This window comes from Lasioglossum baleicum, chromosome 16, assembly GCF_051020765.1.
Source record: "Lasioglossum baleicum chromosome 16, iyLasBale1, whole genome shotgun sequence".
NCBI lineage: Eukaryota > Metazoa > Arthropoda > Insecta > Hymenoptera > Halictidae > Lasioglossum > Lasioglossum baleicum.
Genome location: NC_134944.1, coordinates 3,059,612 through 3,081,506, shown reverse-complemented (window position 1 = coordinate 3,081,506; position 21,895 = coordinate 3,059,612). Strand labels below are relative to the sequence as shown.

The window sequence follows — 21,895 nt, the reverse complement described above, 5'->3', positions numbered from 1 at the left end:
ATTTCAATGAAATTTTCAGAGTGTATATAATTTATACCAGTTGACCAGACACATCTTTTGAATTTTCGTTATTGGCCCAGCTAAAAAAGTTGTAAAAATCAATTTTTAGTATTGTTTTTCACAATTTCGACCAAATGCATTTTTCCAACTTATTTATTTGACGTCATTTACTAAACTAATTCGTCTAGCCTTGCAAAGGAATTGAAGTCGTTTGGTCCATTCATAAAAAAGTTGTTCTGATTTAAAATGTGTGGAATCAGTTATGCTCCTTACTGTAAGTTACCGAAATCTACAAACCGCGTTTTTTAAATTATCGTTACAGGCTCAGATAAAAAGGTGAAAGAACATAATTTTAGAAAATAATTTAAAAACTTCATCGTTTGGACCAATTTTAAAAAAGTTATGCGATTTTTAACAGTGTCCATTTAATATTGTTCCCGACTATATATATGTATACATATATTATTTTCTCATTTGGATAAGTTGCCAAGTCTAATTACCGAGGATTCGACTGAAATGGAATATCATTGTAGCAGGTTTTGCTATTATTTAGGCTATACACAGCTGAGAATATTAACTCAAAAAATATTCCGTATACGGTTTCCGGAACGGAAGTGAGACCGCTAATATAATCAGCGCGTGCATTTTGTTCGCGCGTGTTTGATTTCGTTAATTCGAAACTGTTCCTCTATTCAGTCATATGTACTCGATAATAGGTAGATATATTTTTCGTAAAATAAATACGAATTAAATACAAATTGCCAATTGCTGTGAAATTCTGTATAAAGAAATTTTTAAAGCAGAAATTGGAGTAGTCAACATGAAGTGGATGATAAGCCTCAGTGGCGCACCCAGGATGCAATCTTATCTATACATATATTGTATATATATATATATATGTATATATATACATATAATAAATATATTATATATAAATAGATTTATATGTTTATATTTGTATGTATATTTATAGGTAATTATTATTATATTAAATCTTATTAAAATCGATAATAACTAGTTTAACTCTAGGGTTTATTTATAAATGTATTCATAATTCAATAGATGCTGATTTTATATTAAAAAATATTTAGTATAATTTCAAATTATTAATGTTCTGCCCTAGGTTTTGCGTGATGACCTTTTATTTAGCCAACATATCTGTCAAGGGCTATTTTGCGATTTTAATTTTGGAAGGTAAAGATTTTTTTGTTGGGGGGGGGCTTGCCCCCCCTGGGTGCGCCTCTGATAAGCCTAGATATGGTAGAATGATATACAGCATAAGATTGTTTGATCGCTTTGTCAAGGATTTGCAGTTAATCGCACAGGTAATCAATTAGATGTTCGCTTATTTAGATTTTCAATATTTAAAGGAAACGCGAGTGAAATACATCACCCTTGCAACTCTTGTTGTAAATTTTGTTTTCGTCAGATGGATGCAAGTGGGTGAAAAATCGTTTAGAGGGAACACCCTGTATAGCTTCTGATTTGGGCTGGGCGAATTAGAATGATTACGAAAACAGACTTGTTGGCGGGAAGGTGGCGGACAGAAATTAGACAGACCAATTAATGTGAAATAATCTTAATTCGTACAAAGTAAATTTGTGCTTGAATGTATATAAGGAATTATGATATTTTTAGAGATATAAAATCTTGAACTTGAATTCTCAGTGTACTCTTCATATTTAGCTTACAAATATTTCTATTTCAAAACTTCGCATTCGACATGCCGACGTCCTTTTGATCTAAAATTTTAGATATATAATTTTTTCATGAAATGCAACAATTTTAGGGGGTGGTGTGTCCACTCCACTGTACCTACATACTAGAACGTAGCGAGGGAAGTGTGAGTTCTCGTTTCAGTTGCAGTTTGATTCATTTGCCTTTTGATAAAGCATTCATGTGAACGTCCTCTCTGAAATTGGAATAGCAAGACAAGTGAATAGAATAAATTCAGCGGTTACTTACTTACTCAAGCTAAAAACTTTCTTGCGATTTCATAATGCGGTCACAGCTATTTTCTGTGATGCTATCTCGTCTTTCCTCTACATCAGTTCCTTTCTCTCGTTCGTCAGTAGGCCAGCGGGCATTCTCGCGAACAGCTTTCCAATACGTTCCTTGCGTGGCTTCCAATTTCTCGTTGCAGTTGCCATCTCTGTGAACTGCGAAGTTGGCAATGCTTCGGCATAAAACTTCCATCGGATTCCCTTAACGGAACAGTAACAAAGTCTACAGTACGAACTCGAGAGAAATAATTTCCTGATTTGCCGAGATCCTATCTTTCATCATCAAATTCCTTCACTGCCACACATTCTATTTAATTTATCTGTCGCTCTTCACGTTGCTTCCTCCTTATTTTTTTGTTTACTTTCTCGAGGGATGAGCAGTGAAGAAAGTCTTCCTTTCTCATTAACAGTAGAGTTCTCATAATAGGTGGCACACACTGTAAATCATGAACTCTCAGTTGACTTCGAAAGAGGTCTGTGGAAATCACGTGTCGCAGTTTTTCGCCTAGAAATCACAGAAGTACTGCAGTGACGGGATTTTACCTCGAAAATGACAAAAGGTGGTCGATCAAGCGGCACATACTTGATTTAATACATCTCGTTTCAAATATGGAGAACACTTGATTCATTTCTGCATTAAAATACGAAGAAACTTTGTCCCCAACCCAATATTTTCTCGTACTTGGATAACAGTTCAGTAGAAAACCGGAAAAGTTAGCGCCGGCTCTCGTACAATCACTTGGCATTTGAAACTCAAACGATTCCAATTTTCGTTAATTAAAATGCAGATTATACTTAGTACGCAACGACTGTGCGTACACCGTTACACTCCGTTCGAGTATTTACTTAATTTCCGGAAAAAACAACTTCTCTGTATTTAAGTCACACTCTTGGCAACGAAGCTAACTAATTGAATCTTCATTTACTTGTGAATTCCTACAGTAGACTTTCTATTGACAACAGGTTCGAGAACCGTTGAGGGTTAGCTCTTAAACCTGAGTGAAATTTCTACGCGGCAGAACTCTTCGCAGTGTTCGAACTTTTGTTTAACGAGATTGTTCTTTGCGCAATTGAAGATTCGCTACGTCAAAGTTAAACAGACTGGTCCAATGAATAAGCACAGATTTATCCGGGTTAGCGATGCGGAATAATAATAGTTAAATAAATTTGTAGAAACTGCGGATAATGTTCAAATAATATACACGTGAATTCGTGTAATTACTAGACAGCGGATCTTTATGCAAAATAAACATTTTCTACGCGAATTGCATACAAACCGGAGTGAAATAGAAATTTGTATTCTTTCTTGATATGTTTAATAGGTTGAGAATAATATAACAGTGTGTTTAAATTCTTCTAATGTTTTAACCGTTTTAAATTACACCTACTCATTTTTGCCAAAAATGCATGCAATCCGCTGTCCAGTGATTATTATCACTTGCATACAAAATCTTTTACAATAACGAACACTTGAAATCTCATCTTCTGTTCAACTAACTATTATCTGTTATTGCACATGTGATGTCTAATAGTATGCAGTATGCATGCACGCTTTTATGTATGTCACATCTATACGTTTCTCCAATAAGACAATGACGTTTCAATATTCGGACGTTCCGTTAATCGTTGTTCCGACATCCGCATGTTCCGTTAATCAGTGCTCCGCTCAACGACTTTTCATTGTATGTACAGCAGCTGGTGATTAAATTTATCTAGGTAACGGCATAATGATGTTATACTATATGATAATATACATATACAGTGGCCCACAAAAATGTTCGTACGCCCTTTAAAACAGAATAACGTTTTTATGATTGTACCAAACGACCTGATGTTTTGTAAGCAATAAGAAGCATTGGTTTACTAAATGATGTGCAAAAAAAAATTATAATTTACAAGGTTACGTGCAAAAATAAAATAGGCATTTTTTAAAACTTTTATTTGGGCCCTGAATGAAAATTTAAAATATATGTTTTGCAGATCTACAGTAAGGAGCATAACTGATTCAACACACTTTAAATCAGAATAACTTTTTTATGAATGGACCAAATGACTTCAATTTCTCTGTAAGGCTAGAAGAATTAGTTTAGTAAATGACGTCTAGAAAATATTTTGAGAAAACGCATTTGGTCGGAATTGCGAAAAAAATAGTAAAAATTTATTTTTACTATTTTTTTTAGCTGGTACAATAAAACTCGTATAAAGTATATACGCTCCGAAAATTCCATTGGAATTGGTTAATTGGTTTACGAGTTATAAACGATCAAAAATGGGAAACAGGCCGAAAATTTAAAAGTTGCAATTTTTACCACTTTTGATCGTTTGTAACTCGTAAACCAATTAATCAATTTCAATGTAATTTTCACAGAACATATATGTATAATTTATACCGGTCGACCAAACACATCTTTTAAATTTTCGTTATTGGCCCAGCTAGAAAAGTAGTAAAAATCAATTTTTACAATTTTTTCGCAATTCCGACCAAATGCATTTTTTCAAAATATTTTTTACACATTATTTACTAAACTAATTCTTCTAGCCTTACAGAGAGATTGAAGTCGCGTTTGTTCCATTCATAAAAAAGTTATTCTGATTTAAAGTGTGTTGACTCAGTTATGCTCGTTAGTGTATGTTAGTTATTCACGTACTGAAAATTTCAGCGAATCTTTACGCATTTATGGCTTATAAAAATGTTCAGAAAATGGAGTATTAAATATAACAGAATTTGGTACGATTTTTCTTTATTTTGGATCTGCGACTGCTATTACCAATGAAAATCGAATTTCATTTGGTACCACTTTCTTAAAATTAAATATGGCATTATACAGACACAGATAAAAAAATTTTTAAATTGTGTCCTTTACTCTTTCCTTCGCAATTGCGACCAATAACAATTGAAAAAACAATTATCTACACATTAGCTAGTAAACTAATCCTTCTAACGTCTCGAAAACAAACATCAAGTTGTTGAGTCGAATCTTGAAAAAGTTATTCGTTTTCAAAAGCTGTACGAATACTTTGTGCACCCATTGTACACATCTATATTTTGACTTTACTTCCGGTAAACTTATACACGTTAGAAAAATGCATACAGGTGCATCGAGATTTAGCTATTGAAAATAAAACGTCATTTACAAGATAACGTTAAAATTTTTTACATTGTACATAATATTATATGTACAGTTGTAACTCTCGTATTTAATAATGTTCTCTCTTCCGTAAAATAAATTGTAATACAATACAGTATACATATGTATATGGCTTATGGACAAGAAGAAAACGGAAGAAAGAGAGAAGAGAGAGTTGAAGAGGTAGCTAACGTAGATTTCTCGATTAACTCGCGAGAGCAAGTGGGAAAGAGAGTTTATAGCCTGTGGTACCTGTTACCTTCGATAACGGTAAACACGGATCGGCCTCGGAGCAAAGTAGCGGACCATACAAGTGTTTTTTCGATGATCCTTGGCTCATTTATCCGGTGGAAACGATTTATTATATTGGTCCTGCACGAACACTGGCGGACCGATCTCTTTAATCGTCCAAACATTGCCAATGATTGCCCACTTAGTTAACGTTTTGATATCTGTAAGTAACAAACCGATACGTTTCATTTTAACGGTAGAAAGTGGTTTCTACGGGATTTTCGTCCTATCGATGCGAACAGGTGAAATTTCTTCTTACTTCTTACACAAGATGGTTAGATTAAAAAAAGAAATGTCTCTTCTTAATATTGCGCAGCATATCATACACCATAGTATAGTATACTGAGGTAATATCGAAGAAAAGAACCAACGATAACAAAATATTCCAACGAGCACACACACAACCCTTAGGTTCTATGCATTCTACACACGTCGATACACTCGTTTGTATTAGGTTGTTGCATATGAAATGTCCGATTTTAGAATACAACCCTTAGAAAACGTTTCGATCAACAAATGCTACTTTACGGTCTATAGGTTTATTATTATGAAACTTTGAGATACGAAGCTAGTCCTCAACACTAAACGTACCACGACCGGTCAAATGACTGGTACTACATATATTTTAAGATGCTTAAGTTGTAAAGAGGCTTTCCTGAGGAATTATTTACCAAATTTATTTCTTTGAGTATATATTATTGGAGAAATGGCCAAAAATTTGCATAATTTTTTTGGAGAAAAGGTTGTTATAACAGACAAAAATCGAGCACGGACCAACTCCGAATCGGCCGATTATAATTTACGACCACCGCGCTCCGATAACTTCAACCCCGACAGATAGACAACACGCGCGACAGACCCACCGAATCTGATCGATGGGATCCGTAAACCTAGTGTTGAAATGATCTAGGACCTAGAAACATGCGTCTATTGTATATTTGACAAATTCCTGACAAAACCGTTCTTTTTTGAGGTTCTTGATATGGCTTATTATGCTTACTATGTAGACAGCTACTTATCAAACGACCGTCGCGCGTTGCGCACACTTTCCGTGAAGATCGCATGTTTGCTTTCTCTCTAATTGCAAGGCAACTCTGTAGGTTCAGGCGGGCCTATAACTTTAATCACTTAATCATCTGTGATATTTGTAAAATATATATATATATATATATTAAATATTATTTGAAATACTTATTTCGCCAAATAATACCCACCTCTGCTTGTAAGTAAGAAACATGTGTATTCAAACAAGCGATAATTGATCAAAAGTAATGCTTATTAATAGACTGCGGATCTTTATGCATTTATAGCAAAATTGAGTAGACGAAATTGAAAATGGTTAGAAAATTTAAAAAGTTGAAGACGTCAATATATGATTTCTCCTTTATTAAAATCATTAAGGGAAGAAATAACATTGAATTTGATTCCTATTTCTTGCAATCGATGCAGACAATTTTTATTTTGCATTAAGATCCGCAGTCTAGTTATGGCATACTCAAAGTGCATATTTCAAACAATTCGATGAAACTATTTTATGTAATCTTACTTTGAGCGGGTATGTGAGCGACCAGCGCTTGAAAAACCTTAGTACACGGTATTTTTAGGAAGGTTTTTAGCGTTCTTCTTGTGTTTTTAATGCTTTCGGCCAGCTTTTGGGCGTTCTTGCACATTGTGCGCGTTCGGTCCTCGCCAGTCAGTTTTCTTCTTACTTCTCCGTTGCTTCGCGATTCTAACTGCTACTCTTCTTTTCCTTCCCTTCCGTTCTTTCATCCTTCCACCCTTTCGCTTCAATCCCCCTCCAACAGCCTTCTCTTTTACTTCGTTTCTCGCTCTCTTCGCTGTCCCCTCTCCGTAACTCCGTAGCTCCCTACTACCCCTTCCTCCCCACCTTACTCTTTTTCTTTCCTTTCCTCTCGCAACCATAAAACGTACGTCCACTTTTACGCAGCTTTTACGGTACTTAGTCGTGGGTCGTTCTTCGTACGTAAGAGGAAGGCCTTTCCGAGACGCGATCGGTCGTTCTCGAGCGCGCGTAACTTTGTCAAGTGACGTCTACACAGTCTACAGACAAATAAAATAAAAGGAAAAGCAGAAAATGCAAATACGAACAAATGTTGAGGTAGCAGGCGTGAAACGAGCCGACCTCCGTTCGACGAAGTGAATAGGGATTATCTAAAAAGAAAAACTGTCAAACTTATAGAATCGATAAGATTAATTCGGAGAAATTTCGAAAGTCGCAAGCGTTCGACAGGTTCCGGAGAAAAAAATGTACAATTTCAAAGACGAGATCGTCGCGCAGGTGCTGTTGACCGAGAGGAATTGTCTGTTGATATAATGAAAGTGTGTCACTTTCACGGTGTACAGTGAGGTCCGATCGGTGTGTGAACGTGAACGAGTTGTAACAGATTTCGATGATCGAAACGAGTGTTTTATTTGTTTTACGCGACAGAGATCATTCCGGCAGCTCTTCTCTCTCCGACCGAGTACCGATTCGTTCGAATACCAATGAGCATGTGTCAACTACGTATGTAGGCGGAGAGTATAGCGCGTTGCAAACACGACAGAATCGACCGGCATCCATCCGGCCAACGTTCATCATTCCTGACGATTTGTGACATTTCGTTTAGTGCCTCGAGGCGATCGTATCCGGTCCATCATGTTGGACAGCGTGACGACAAAGTGGTCAGCAGCCGGCAACGGATCGCGGCTAGTCAAAGCTCGAAGCAGTCCGAACGTGTCGAAGACGACATTGTCGATCGCGAAGAAGCAACCGATATCCGATCAGAATGGCTGCGGAACAACGACACCGGTCAAGTCTCGAGTCTCCAAGTGTCTGTCCGCTCCGAAGGCCAGCAACAAAATCGACGAGCAGAACAACCTCAGAAATTGTGCAAGCTTCACGGCGGATCATACAAAGTCACGCGCGCCGTCATCCTCATCCAGCAAAGTACGACGCGCGACAGTGGATAATCGCGTCGAGACAACAAAGTGTTCGCCATCGGTCGTCCGGAACGAACGGAACGAGAAAAGACAGGTGTCGAAGAGCATGTCGTGCGCGTCGCCGTCGTGCATGATCCTGGAGGACAGAACGTTGCTGAAGAAGAAGCTCTCGTACACTCCGGCGAAGTTGCCTAGAAAGTCCGAGTCGCTGCGGAAGAAGATGGGCCTGGATCGTTGGGCGAGTCTCGGCTGCGTTTCCGGTGAGAGTTCGAGGGGGTCTTTACCTTTGAACGATTCGTTCTCCAACGAGACTAACAGAAAGCAGTTGATCCCGGCCGAAGAAACGAAACGATACAGCGAAAGGAAAGAGCATCCACCAGCGATGAACAGGTCTACCAGTCTTTGGAGCATCCGAGCTGTTTCGAAAAACGACTGTAAAAAGAGTTTCGGAATGTCCTCGAGACCGAGTAAGATTCCTCTTTTGGCGCGGAACACTCGCGTGGGCCGATCTCTCGCCGATCTATCGCAAGTAGATCGAGGCGCAGCAGAGTCGACGGTTCACGCGGCGGCTATACCATTGGACCTCGGTCTCGATCTCGATCTCGTAGATCCCGATCTCGATCGTTCGATGGACGAGCGTATCTATGAAAATTGTCGCGAAGCGTTCAGCTGCCGAGCTGCTTCGGCCGAGCATCGTCAAACGGTTCAAGTGTCCAGCAGTAATTTCGAAGAACGAGTGGCCCGATTAATGGCGCAGTTGGACGACGACGACGAGGAGGAGGAGCAGAGAAAGAACGAGAACAACAACAACGAGAACGTGGAGGCGATAAGAGACAAGGATAACAACAAGGACAAACAGAATCAGACGGGAATTTCGTCAGATACCGTGGATTCTGCTCCGCCCCGTAGAATTGGGTCAGTTTACGAGGTCCAGGAGTTTGAACATAATAAGTCCGACGGGAAAATTCAAACAGCGGCGTATCACGCTACGGTGCTTAGAATAGGAGACGAGCCAGGAAAGAGTCAGGACCGACACGAAACGCACAGCTGCCGAACGATCGTCTGTCGACAAAATCCAAATCCGTCGAACTTGAAGGAGCTTAGCGATCGATCGAAAGATCACGGGAACGGACAAGCAAACGGTGTCAAAGAAGAATCGAAACGGAAGAACGAGACGAAGTCGAATATCGAGAAGCTCAAGAAAAATTGGGAGAAACAAGGCAACGAACAGTCGACCGGCGATCCTGAAAAGAAGAACGATTTGGCAAGACGCGACTCGACGTCTGCTCACCAAAAGACTTTGACTTCGACGAATACCAAGCAGAAAATTGTCGACGCGAACGTGGATGTTACGCAAGAGACGAAGAATAAAAATTCAATCGGTACGAGAGCTAAAGAAATAGAACATTTGGTGAACTTTTTCAATTGCAAGAATTCAGAAGCGTCCAGAGTAGCGAGAGATCCGACCTCGGTTATCGTTTCGAAGAAAACTGCGAACGCGAAGACTGTAAATGACTATAACAACGGGTACATATCGGATAGCAATTGTTCGGAGGACAGTGGTCACATGAGCAACGAAAATGAATCGGAATGGAAGGAAAACGTGGAGAATGAGACCCAAGGCTATGGAAGGAAACATTTTTTTCCGCAAACGAAACTAGCTAAACCAACGTTTCATTCTAATAGCATTGATACACACGACGAACCTGCAAAGGATACTGTTATTGTGAGAAATAGTGCATTGACTTCTTCGAGTGGTGTGAGCAGCATCGACAGCGGCAGTGGCAGAGGTGACAACGGCAGTAAACCTGTAGAATACACCGGAAAAGACCAGTGGAAAGCTAGCAGAGCCTACAGCGATGGTCAACAGGTCCGTCGCCTAAATCACTCATTATTCTTTTTATATGTATACATATACATGATATATGATTATCGCTATATACCAGGGCTTCGGAGTCGATAGACAAAATTCTTAACTCCAATTCCTTTTTTTTTTACCTCCGACTCCGACTCCGACTCTTCAAATTGAAAAAATATGTACTCAAAATAATTAAGAGTTGTAATAAAACTGAATAAATAGTTGAAATATTGTCAATTAAAGTCCAAGAATATGGAACAGATAACTCTGATACAACACAACACGACTGTTACTTCCTCACTTTCAGGAAATAGTTAGAAAATACTACCACCATAACTTTAACTGTTTCTTTCTCAATACGTCTATATTGTAGATCGAATATTAGCAATTTATTTTTGTATACATAAATCTATTAATGATTCATAAACAAAAGAGCCGGAGTCGGAGTCGATATATAGCTTTTTCTTACTCCGGCTCCGACTCCAGTGATCAGCAATTACTCCCAAACTCCGACTCCAACTCCACGACTCCGACTCCGAAGCCCTGCTATACATTACTATAATAGTGTAAATATAATAGCGTGGACAGTATATCAGCCTCGATACACCATGCCTTCTTCTTTTTCTTCTTCTTTTGGTAGGTGCTTTGTTTCCGCTTTTCCTTTCTTTCAACAAAAATCTCAAGGAATAATAGAAGAAAGGGCAACACCAACACTTTCACCCTTCTTTTCCTTGCTGTCTTACATATTTGATAGTTTCAATAATTATCGAACGCTGCATTGAATATTTTATAATGTGCATACCATTGCATTGCTCCGATGAAATGTTAGAACTTTATCTAAGGACCAACTCGGATAAGGGTGTCGATAAGAGTGCCCCTAAACCGCTACAGGGGAAATTTACAAATCCATCTTTTCTCGCATTTTCCTCTTTTAAGGACGTTCTGGAGGTATATAAAAACGCAACAAAATTTTTGAAAATTTGACAAGATATAATTCTTACTAAATTAATGCAGTTACCGAAGTTTGGGTTAGATACACTGCACCGTTTGAGAATTATAGCAACTTAAAGTTTGCACATTTTAACAAGTCTTTTTATGGAGAATTCATAAAATTCCACTTCAAACCCTATTTAAACCTTAAAAAAAACGCAACTAGAAACTCCAGTTTTTTTATATATAGTAAAAATTATGTAATTAATTATGTTCAAAATTTATTAGGATTCACTGAACAGTTACAGAGCAAAAAATTATTAGCTGTTACAAAACGTCAAATTTATCGTGTTGTCATCTCACTAGCATGGAAACGCGACAACTGTGTAGACCACTGAATGTAGCTAATCAGAGGGTACAATTATTCGCAAAAGTCACTTATATTTTTTATAATATGAAGACAATTTGATTAAAAAATAAATATAACATGAAATTCACTAATTAAACGAAAGCTTTTTAAATTAATCTATTTTTTTAATGCAAAATATACTCATGAATGGCTTTCATTGCCAATATATTGATGGATTTCGAATTTCTTAGACTTTTGTCTCCCATTGTACCTCCAGAACATCCTTAAACGCAACGAACTTTCTCCAAGTTTTTCGTTTCAAAGTGTGATTGTAAATATAACAAGAAAAGGTATCAATTTTACATAAAAAGAGACAGTAATCAAGTAACATTTCTTCAAAATTTGTGCTATATGTATAAGGTGAGTCACCTAAGACTCCCACAAAAAAATATTTCAGTCACTCTAATTCCGTTCATGGAAGAAATGGCTTCGGATGACTATGCATTCCAACGAGATAATGCAGCCGTTCACACTTCGAGAGTCAGAAGGAATGGTTTCAAAGGAAAAATGTTGAATTAATGCAGTGGCCCGCCCAATCTCCGGACATTAATGCAAATGTGTACTCAAATGGAAAACACTTTGCTACTGTTGTAAAACTTAAAAGCAGTCTAAAACAAGCGTGTGGTAGTATAGATGTATCGACGTGACAAACCTTAATTAAAAGTATGGCTAACCAAGTTTTTCAAGTTATTTTGAAAAATAGTAGCAATATACAATATTAACATACAATTATTAAATAAAACATGTTGATTTTGTAAAATAAATAAAGTATATTGCGTGGAACTATATAAGAAATTTCGCACAACCCTTCATTAAAAATACATACTTTTTAATTTGATCACTTGAATGAAGATATATTCTACTTTGAAAAAATTCAGATGGAATAGATAGATAGGCCAGATCTTTGGACATTTATCCAGGGAACACTGTGTATACAGTAGACACTTGTAATATAATTAGTCTAATTACCATTGATTATTGCGTGCTGAAAATTAATACTTCTTTATTTCGTTCTAACAGATATTTTTCAGATCGGGGACCCTGGAACGTCTAGAAGCTCAAAGAGACGAGAAACTAACTGGTCACATTATTCTTTTGCAAGCAAGATGCAGAGGGTACTTGGCACGTCGGAAACTCAACACGTTGAAAGTATGTCATAACTTGTTTTATTCAAGTTTATTAAATTTCCAATCTAATTGTAAGCGCGACGGAGGCGAACGTTCCAAGTCAGTTCACCTACCCCTTCCATTGGGAAGAAGCTCGAGCTGCCTCGGTCGCCGAGCAGTGATGTCGATCCAGGGATGTCGATTTTTAATCGATTATTTTCATGAAATAAATCGATTTTTAGAATCGATTCTTCAATATCCGATTTTTACAACTAGTCGTTTCTTAGCAAAGATCCGCAGTTCAATAATTATTATTACTTTATTTCTTTAATAAAAGAGTCCAACATAATTTTGATCTTCGTTTTTTTATTATTTTTAGACATTCCTAAATAAAAATCGATTATTTTGGAAACGATTTTTTAGTGGATCGATTCTTGTAGCTTCGATTATAATCGATTCAGAAAAATCGATCTTTTTGAAAATAATCGGCATCCCTAGTGTAAACATGCCGCGGCCACCAAAAAATAGTATCCGGTCCCGATCTATGTCACAGCACGGAACCGAGAATCGACTTTTACATTGGGACTTTACTGTATATTATGCGGTGAAGCAATGGAGACGGTTTTGTGGAAGCCAAAATAATTTTTTAAATGGTCTGATTTTCTTATCTTCCTTTATATTTGTGTATTCATAATATCGTAGCTGATAAGGTAATGGAATTGAAATCCCGTCGACACGTATGGGCACATGTCCGAGAAAACTGACCGTATCATACTAAGTTATGGGACTAATATACTTCAAAATAAACGAATAATGAAATGTATGTAACTCTGACAGTTCGCTTAATGTTGCCTCGACTTTTTTACTTGTTAAACAATCCTAGTCAGCCGACTGCTTGAAACATAAAAATGATAAGAAAGCTGATATGTGTTCGAGTGCCATTTGTTTGCAGAGAGTCATTTGATGCTGACGTTACGATTGACGAAGTTTCGCATACGATACGAATTACTACACTATATGAATGCGTAGAATAATATCATATAACAGATACAGAGCTTGTCATTGAATTCCAAATCTCCTTCACTATTTCATCCGCATAAAACCTGTTTGCACTACATGATACGCCCCTTTGTACCGAACGAGTTTTATGGAAGCAAATTTTAAAGGGCTATTCTAGTCGACTTTCATTCTTCAAAAAAAAATAAAAGTTTCTTATTATCAGCATTTTACATACATATGTATTTATATTATACGAACGTTCACAATTATTTTTTTAAGTCAAATTATAAAAACTGACGGAGTTACATGTCGTTGAACAAGGTTCGTTTGAAAAGAAGTGTTCGAACCAGAATGAGAAAAAGTGAAAATTTATAAAATATAACGAGGATTGAACATTTCGTGTTCGTCGGTGGATCATTTCTCGTACACTTGATAAACACGATGCATTTTTTTTCAGTTACAAGATCTTGCGGTCAGATGCATACAGAGAAACGTCAGGAAATGGATGTCTGTTCGAGAATGGCCATGGTGGAGATTATACGTAAAAGTTGCACCTTTATTGAACGTTCATCGAACAGAAGATCAGCTAAAAGAAAAAACGGTAAGGGTTCGATACTGTGTTTATCTCTGTACTTCGTCTATTACTAATTAACACGTACAGAAATTCTAAGAAAGTGGTGAATCTGCACCTTGGGTCACAGTTGACATTTGTATTGGTTTGGCAAATAAATTCGTTCGGTTCTTGTGATTTATTCCACTCTAAAAAACCGAACAAACTTATTTGCCAACCCAATAGTAACTTTAATAACCTAGGAAGAATTAACAGCATTTTTAAGTCATTGTTTTATAAAATAAACTTGCCACGAGATTGTTTATAACAAAGCAAATTTGTTCTTACATCAATACCTTCTACTAAGTTAAATATGTTTCTTCTATCGATCGTATTTGCTGATAATAAATTTTTAAATGTTTTCGGCGCAACGGTTCGATCGTTTATTACGAATAATAAAGCAACTTTGCTAATTGTCAAATAAAATCAACGTTTCGATCCTAGTTTGGATCTTTTTCAAGATTTATTTGAATCGCGTCTGTAAATTAAATATGTTATAGTAATTTTGGAAAAACAGAAATATTGAATGATTGAATGTAAGAAATATTGTTCATAAAGACACACTCACTTGCTTTGGGGAATATAAATTTATGATAAATATGCGTTACTAATGAATAATAATAATAAACGTTGATTTTGTTTGATCATTAGCAAAGTTGTTTTATAATTCGTAATAAACGATCGAATCGTTGCGCCGAGAACATTTAAAAATTTATCTTTTACTAAGTTTTTGGAAAATTTGACTATATGAAGTTTCATGTGTGGACAAAAGTCTACTCCACATTCCATCTCGCTGTGACTATGAGGCAAAACATAATCCTATCCTGGTACCATTTTTTTTCATGGTGGTAATCGTTCATTATGGTACCCCCGCCCTCTCTGGGGGAAGAGACAGGGATATGCGGGGTTCCCGGATTCCCAGGGGGCGTCGGATATTTAATTCCTTCACAGTGGCTCTCCCTCGTCCAGACGCTCAGTAGGAAGTTACAACGAATGGAGTATAAATCGCAAAACGCATCGTTGTGGCGCGCCTATGAAATCCCACGTTTATCCGGCTATGGCGTTTCATTTGTGATTAATAATAATTTTTCTGTCCAGGAGGAGCTCGAGATCCTCAAAGCGAAGGTCGAGAGATTGGAACTGGAACGCAATCATCTGAAACACGACAATGACATACTGGAAACTAAGGTATGCTAACCAACTGATGCTTTTCTATTCCTTATTTTTTTAATTCTTGAATTAGTAATCAGTAAACACTAACTGTATAAAGTCTGATGTCCACTTACCAGATTTCATAGTTGTAAATGAAATTTTTCTTATTATGAGATCGAAATACGTACCGTTTACTTCGGGATAAAACATCCATGGTACGGTTATTGATACTTCTGCAGATACATTATTTTCCAAAAAGATATAAACGATGTAACGGTATAAACAATATGGCAATTATTTGCAATAATGGCGACCTCGCTCAATTCAATTTGTCACTGAGAGTTATGTAATGGATTATGGTAAAGTGATCTTTCCAAAAGTCTCTCAGGGCTAACTCTGTGTCAGAGGTCACCACAAAGCACCTCTGGAATAATGCTTTAGTGTAGAGTTTCTTGAAATTACGAATGACCTGCTGGTTTATGGGCTGAATGAGAAGAGTCGTACTCGGGGGGAGGAAATTTAAACATGAAATGCTAGAAAGTATTGTTAATAATATTATTAAGAAAGAAAAATGTAAATTCAACGGGTTCTTATATGCATTTGGTTCTTCCTTTATCTATTTTTTGGTTAAAAACAAATATAGGTTCCATAAATGTTAATTACAACAAAGTTTGAGAGTTATATCTAATATAATTAGTAAGCAAAATCGTTTAAAATTAGTAGCAGTTGAGGAACTGTTCTTTTAAGTAAATTTCAAATAAAACACTTAAAATAGTAGGGACTGCAAAGGGGTTAATCCTCTAGGTACTCCCTTGGAACTAGAGTAATGCGAATTTTTAAATTATAAAAGAATAAATCATTAAAAGTGGTAGGGAGTTGTTGGCAACAAAATTGAAAAATAATTCGGAGTGCAAAGGGTTAATTATCCCAATCGGATCATTTAAATTCTCCAATTTGCAGTTTCCGGTTTGAGAAGAACGTATTTTGCTATTCTGAATATTTTTTCAGATTTTGGTTTTGACATTACACGTGAACTACAGACCCCTGCGAAAGTTCTTCGATATCCAATGATCGAATGAAATTTTCTTTGTATCAGAAAAGTTAGATAGTCGGTATAAATGACGGATAGAAGAGCACAGTTTAATATTGAAAGTGTCACGCGAGTTTTATTGCAATCATCCAAATGGATAATACCTGCACACGCAACACTTTCATCCTACACGCATCGTATAATTTTTGTTCGTTAGATTCCGGGCGCTGCAAACTCGATAACCTACTACGTTCGGCTACTGGTTCTAGCAATGTTTAAAATAAAGCCACCACGGAAAACGGAAACGTACCGAAGCTTCGATCGAAAATATCACTTGCGCTGACCAATTTAATAATATCTGGTCGGCCGATGTTGCTCGACGGTTCGATCGAAACTGAGTCGCATCGCGTCGATAATGTCGATCATTTGTTGCGAGCCGCTGTAAAATTTGGGAAAGAAATCACGGGATCTGTTGATTCTTCTCCCGTGTTCTATTCGCCGAAACTTTCCTCGCAGACTTTACAGAAGATTTGGCACGAAGCCAAAACTGTGGCTAGATCTCGTGTTCCCCAGTACTTCTTGCTATTCGTTCTACTGTCTCCTTCGCTCTCTCTGTTTCACTTAGAATAACTCGAAGGTGACCGTCGTCTTCTTGAAGAAACGTAACCGACCCGAGTATCGGCTGACCCAAGAAGAGTTAGTCGCTCCGGGACTCCCTCTCGATACGGGCGTTGTCGTTCGATGTTACGCAATTAAAGGCTCGCGGCGAATCATATCCGATGAGCCGATCGGCACGGTCTACTCGGAAACGAAGACCAATTTGAGATATGCCGGTCGTTGAGGTGTGCGAACAGATCGGCGAGGAATCGTCTCACGAATCGGGGTGAGCGCGTCGATATCGACGACGACGTGCCAAAAGAAACGAAACGCATCCATCCAGTGGTTACAGCCGTATACACATCACCGTCGTCACCGTTTACCGCCGCCGTCGCCGTCACATTGCCTCGAATTCGAAACCGAGAAGCGAAATTGAAATCTAATCCGAAATCGAAACCATTGGTATATATACGTGTCACCAGTCGATGACACGTAACGTTACGCTTCCCATTCTCCTTAATATTTGTCGAAACGAAGGTATTACACATTCTATTCTAGTATACATTATTCCTGACGAACAAAGACGAAATATCCACTATGAGACACGAATCGCAACGAACGATACAACTGTGCGCCGGGATGTATGTACAAGTAACCAAGAACCGTTGTTGCACGTTGCATTCGTTAACATTTCGCTGTCTTTTTCCGCAGTATCGTCATCGAAACGTCATCGGGGTTAGGTCGATTTCGGATATTGAACGATCGAGAGGATTAGGAAGATTAGGAAGATTGAAAAGAAGATATAGTAATACAGTATGCCGTCGGTACCAGTCATGTATTCAACGACTAACGAAATCTCGCAGAGCTCGCAAGAATCGGCTCCGAACAGTTTGTTGCACGACAGCCACGTTCTCGAGGCAACGGCCGCCCATTTGTCCAGAGCCACGGTAACGGGCAATCTGCTGAAAAGGCCGCCGCTGCCACCGTGCGTCCTAAAGAGACCAGCTAGCAGACTACAGCTGCTCGACTCGAACTCGACGAGAAGTCCCTCACCCTGTAGCTTTTCATCCAACAGCCTGTTGTCTTACCGTTCGCAATCGTTGTCCACTGTGTCGGGAAGGCCTCGTTCGGTCGGGAGATCAGACTCCCTCTCGCGTTTCTCAACACCCCCGAGAAGAGTGTACCCATTCCAGAACATTCTTCCAAACACGGCCGAGGATGCGTCGATTAAAGAACAGGATCCGGTCGTGTTCGATGCCAGCTTGAATTTTGTACTGGGTTGCGACACGCAGAGGGTCAGGCAGTCTTTCAGGCCCACTGCCTCCCACCTTGAACCGGCGACCGCCTCTTCCTATCTGTCTGCGAAGATCTCGCAATTTTTGAAAAGAACCGATCACATAATGGACGAATGGAGAAGCTTGGGGCACAAGAACGAAGCCGATAACGTTCTGTCCTCGCCACGATCGGCCGACCTACCTAGGGGGTTCATGGGTAGAAGCCAAAGCGCTACCAACATTATGATACGTGGATTTCAATATTATACTAGGCCGGACAGCATCGCAAAATGTTCTTCTTCCAGACAGTCTCTGTCGCGTGCTTCAGAAGACAGAACTATTTCGGACAGTATCGGTCAAGAGGTACAATATTTAGAATTTAAACATTGCGACCCAACTTATACGGCACGGGTGTCCCAACCTTTACAAAACATGCCATGCTTTTTGCTCATTTAAATTACATTAAATTTGCAACTAATTAGATGTATTTAAGCAATTGGGATTGAAAAATTTGCAGTTGAGAACGAATCAATGAGAAATACAGTAAACCGTTTTAGGACATATTTTTAGGCTTTGCTTGGCACAGCCACACTGACCACAACTTGTTGCTTCTGATGCTCGTAAAAAGTTTGTTTATAAACAGAAATAAAGCTGACAACCATGACATTGGTGTTTGCAGAGCATTAACCGTTTGCACACCTCCGAATTGTTTTTCAATTTTGTTGCCAACAACTCCCTACTATGTTAAGTGTTTCATTTGAAATTTTCTTCGAAGGGCAGTTCTTTGACTCGTACTTATTTTAAACAATTTTGTTTTCTAATTATATTAAATATAGCTCTCTCAGACTTTGTTGTAATTTATATTTGTGGAACTTATAATTGTTTTTAACTAGAATAAGAACAAAATACATATAAAAACACGTTTCATTTACGTTTTTCTTTCTCCAATACCGAGCCAGATGTATACAACTCCAAATTTGGAAAGTGAACTCGTAGGAGTCTGAATTCGTATTCGTGAACTGGTCGTGATCAAAATAATAAATAAATAGTTATAACTTCTGAAGTGAACTTTTCTTTCAGTTAAGTGAAATGTCCGCCGAATTCGCAGAAGAACATTCGACGTCTACGTTGGCAGCAGAAAGAATCAATGCAGAAACATCCGAACGGCTGCGACTCGAGAAAGAACTCCAGGACGTTACCGAAACAAATAAAAATCTCCAACAAGCAACCGAACGTTTGGAGATGGAACTTTTGTATGCAAGAGCTGCTGATTTAAACGGCATTGTATCCGATGTGGAGGACGGCGAGGACGGTGGCGTTTACAAACAGAGATACGAGCATGCTGTCAGAGAGCTCGAGTTCACTAAAAGAAAAATGGCGCAACAACACGAGGACGATCTTGAACAATTGGTGGGGCTTAAGAAACAATTGGAGAAAAAGGTATGTGTGCGATCCAATTAATCTTCTGCTTTTTTATCGTAACGTAATTGATCAGATGCCATCATATTGAATATAGTCTAAGCAATATTTTGAATAATTATGTAGCAATTTTTAGTGGTGACTGAGTCTCTAGAAAAAAACTCGATAGATAACTTACAATTAATTCATTTTTAGAGTCGCCTTTGGACTCTTTCGTTTCACTGTTACCAGTTGACTAAACGTACACAGTAGGACTTTCGATATCGGCATATTTTTATACAGGTGTATATTAACACGTTGAATGCCGTACGAATTTTATTCGTTTCACACAAGTTTCAATTAGTTTACTGTCAGGAATTTCCCGTGGGTTCACGAGAACGCTATCCTTCTATGGTTCTGGTATAACAGCTGACTGGTTCATCACAGATCTCTTAGCAGAAGACACCCTTCCCTCGCCGCTCAGTGGGAACTTCCGACCAAACTTGATTCAAAATCAAAGAACTTTCGATAGAAATGAGGTAGAGCGATGAAATTTTTTAAAAATTAAAGCTGAAACTTGGCAGAATATGGGAAAAATAGGGAGATTACAATATGAGAATACAATATACCTTCAAACTAGTGGGTTATCAAATCATTTCAACGAAAAAATGATTACATTAGTTCTGTTCACAAAAATCGATTTCTTGCAAAATCCTGAAGTCGTAGACAAATTTTGAGACCAGATTTGAAATCAGCGTGAAAGAATCTACGGGAAATGATATATAGCATGTTAAAAAAAAATTTTTTCGCGCGTGGTAACGGAGAAACCACATTTTCTTAAAATTGTGGAAGTTTAACGAATTTTCTCAAGGTTATAAAAAACGTTCGTACCATAATCTCCCTATTTTCCCCATATTCTGCCAAGTTTCAGATTTAATTTAAAAAAATGTCATCGCTCTACCTCATTTTTATCAAAAGTTCTTTGATTTTGAATCGAGTTTGGTCGAAAGTTCCCACTGTGCGCCATCCCCATTCCGCAGCGAGATCCTTCAATCTATTCAATCCCAGAATAAAGTCCCAATTTTTTTGCCAGCTTAATATGTAGCGAATTGTTTACAATTGGTGTTGGTATTTCCCCCTCTCTCTCTCTCTCTCTCTCTCTAATAAACATGTCTGTGCCGACCGATACTTGTATGACCGAGAACCACCTCCTAACGATAGTTCTCTTTAGCCTCAAGCATCAGTATTCAAGACCTCGCGAATGCCAAGACCCTATCATACATCTTTCGAAGGCTAAAGATCATCTCGGCAATCTGCCGCTCGATTTTACTTAAAACATCGTTGGCGCTAACATACTATTTAGGTTTTCTGTTTCTCGTGAATCATCCGGTGTAATACATACGCAAAACGCGACTCGCTTGTCAGTGTTTTCGTGGACGTCGTAGATTAGGGATTATGTATCACTATTATTTTGAGTTTCGAGAGAACTGGCAATGTTACAAACATTCTCAACACATAAACACAAAGTAGCAATGACGAACTAATATTGTCGGAAGAGAAACGATTTTTCATCGCGAGAATGCTAAACTCGAATTTTTATAACGAAGTACTAATAGTTAAGCGTAAAAATTGGGACAAATTAAAAAATTAGGACACCTCTGTATTTAACTATGCTAGCTGCACAATATAAATATCCTCATATGCATACGATAATGATCCAAAACACACGTCGAAAATATGTACAAACTATTTGGATCTACTTCAATGTAATAATTCATTAAAAATTATGAAATGGCCACCCCAATCACCAGATTTGAACCCCATAGAAAAATTATAGGATGAACTGGATAGACAGGTACGAAACTTTTGCCCCACTTGGAAAACACATTTATGGAATATTTTCGAACGAGAATGGAAGAGTATGACAACTGTTTACTATTTACTTTTACAGTTAACGGATGCTTACGAAGAAGTAGAAGAACAACGACAGGTTGTCGGGCAATGGAAACGGCGTGTACAAAAGTTGAACGGTGAAATGCATGACGTGAGACTTCTACTAGAAGAACAAACAGCTAGGAATAACCTCTTAGAAAAGAAGCAACGCAAGTATGTAATATTTATGATATCCTCACTCTAATTTCTATAATGAAAACGTTGATTTTGTTCCGAC

The 21,895-nt window shown here is 37.9% G+C and overlaps 1 protein-coding gene and 2 long non-coding RNA genes across 13 annotated transcripts in view; 1 reads left to right on the top strand and 2 right to left on the bottom strand.

The window, feature by feature from the left end:
* LOC143217067 (unconventional myosin-XVIIIa) overlaps window positions 1–21,895 on the top strand; it is a 45,285-nt gene that overhangs the window by 16,995 nt on the left and 6,395 nt on the right. For 6 of the 10 annotated variants that reach the window (XM_076440810.1, XM_076440809.1, XM_076440808.1 and 3 more), the window contains 5 exons: window positions 12,580–12,708; window positions 14,122–14,265; window positions 15,373–15,462; window positions 19,408–19,767; window positions 21,677–21,831. In XM_076440810.1, the coding sequence (XP_076296925.1) occupies window positions 12,580–12,708; window positions 14,122–14,265; window positions 15,373–15,462; window positions 19,408–19,767; window positions 21,677–21,831 (878 nt within the window). Of the gene's footprint in view, window positions 1–7,803; window positions 10,233–12,579; window positions 12,709–14,121; window positions 14,266–15,372; window positions 15,463–17,450; window positions 17,695–17,730; window positions 18,691–19,407; window positions 19,768–21,676; window positions 21,832–21,895 lie in introns of those variants that run through there. The other 4 variants (XM_076440811.1, XM_076440817.1, XM_076440814.1 and 1 more) reach the window with 4 other exon arrangements.
* Window positions 558–4,174, bottom strand: LOC143217080 (uncharacterized). 2 transcript variants are annotated; one of them, XR_013010725.1, is made up of 4 exons: window positions 2,587–4,174; window positions 1,970–2,508; window positions 1,820–1,912; window positions 558–1,742 (listed from the first exon to the last, which is right to left on the bottom strand). It is a non-coding gene; the product is annotated as an uncharacterized LOC143217080 (long non-coding RNA). The 2 variants fall into 2 exon arrangements; XR_013010724.1 differs by having other exon boundaries at window positions 558–1,912.
* On the bottom strand, window positions 4,184–7,098 carry LOC143217075 (uncharacterized). Its single transcript, XR_013010716.1, has 2 exons — window positions 6,969–7,098; window positions 4,184–5,583 (listed from the first exon to the last, which is right to left on the bottom strand). It is a non-coding gene; the product is annotated as an uncharacterized LOC143217075 (long non-coding RNA).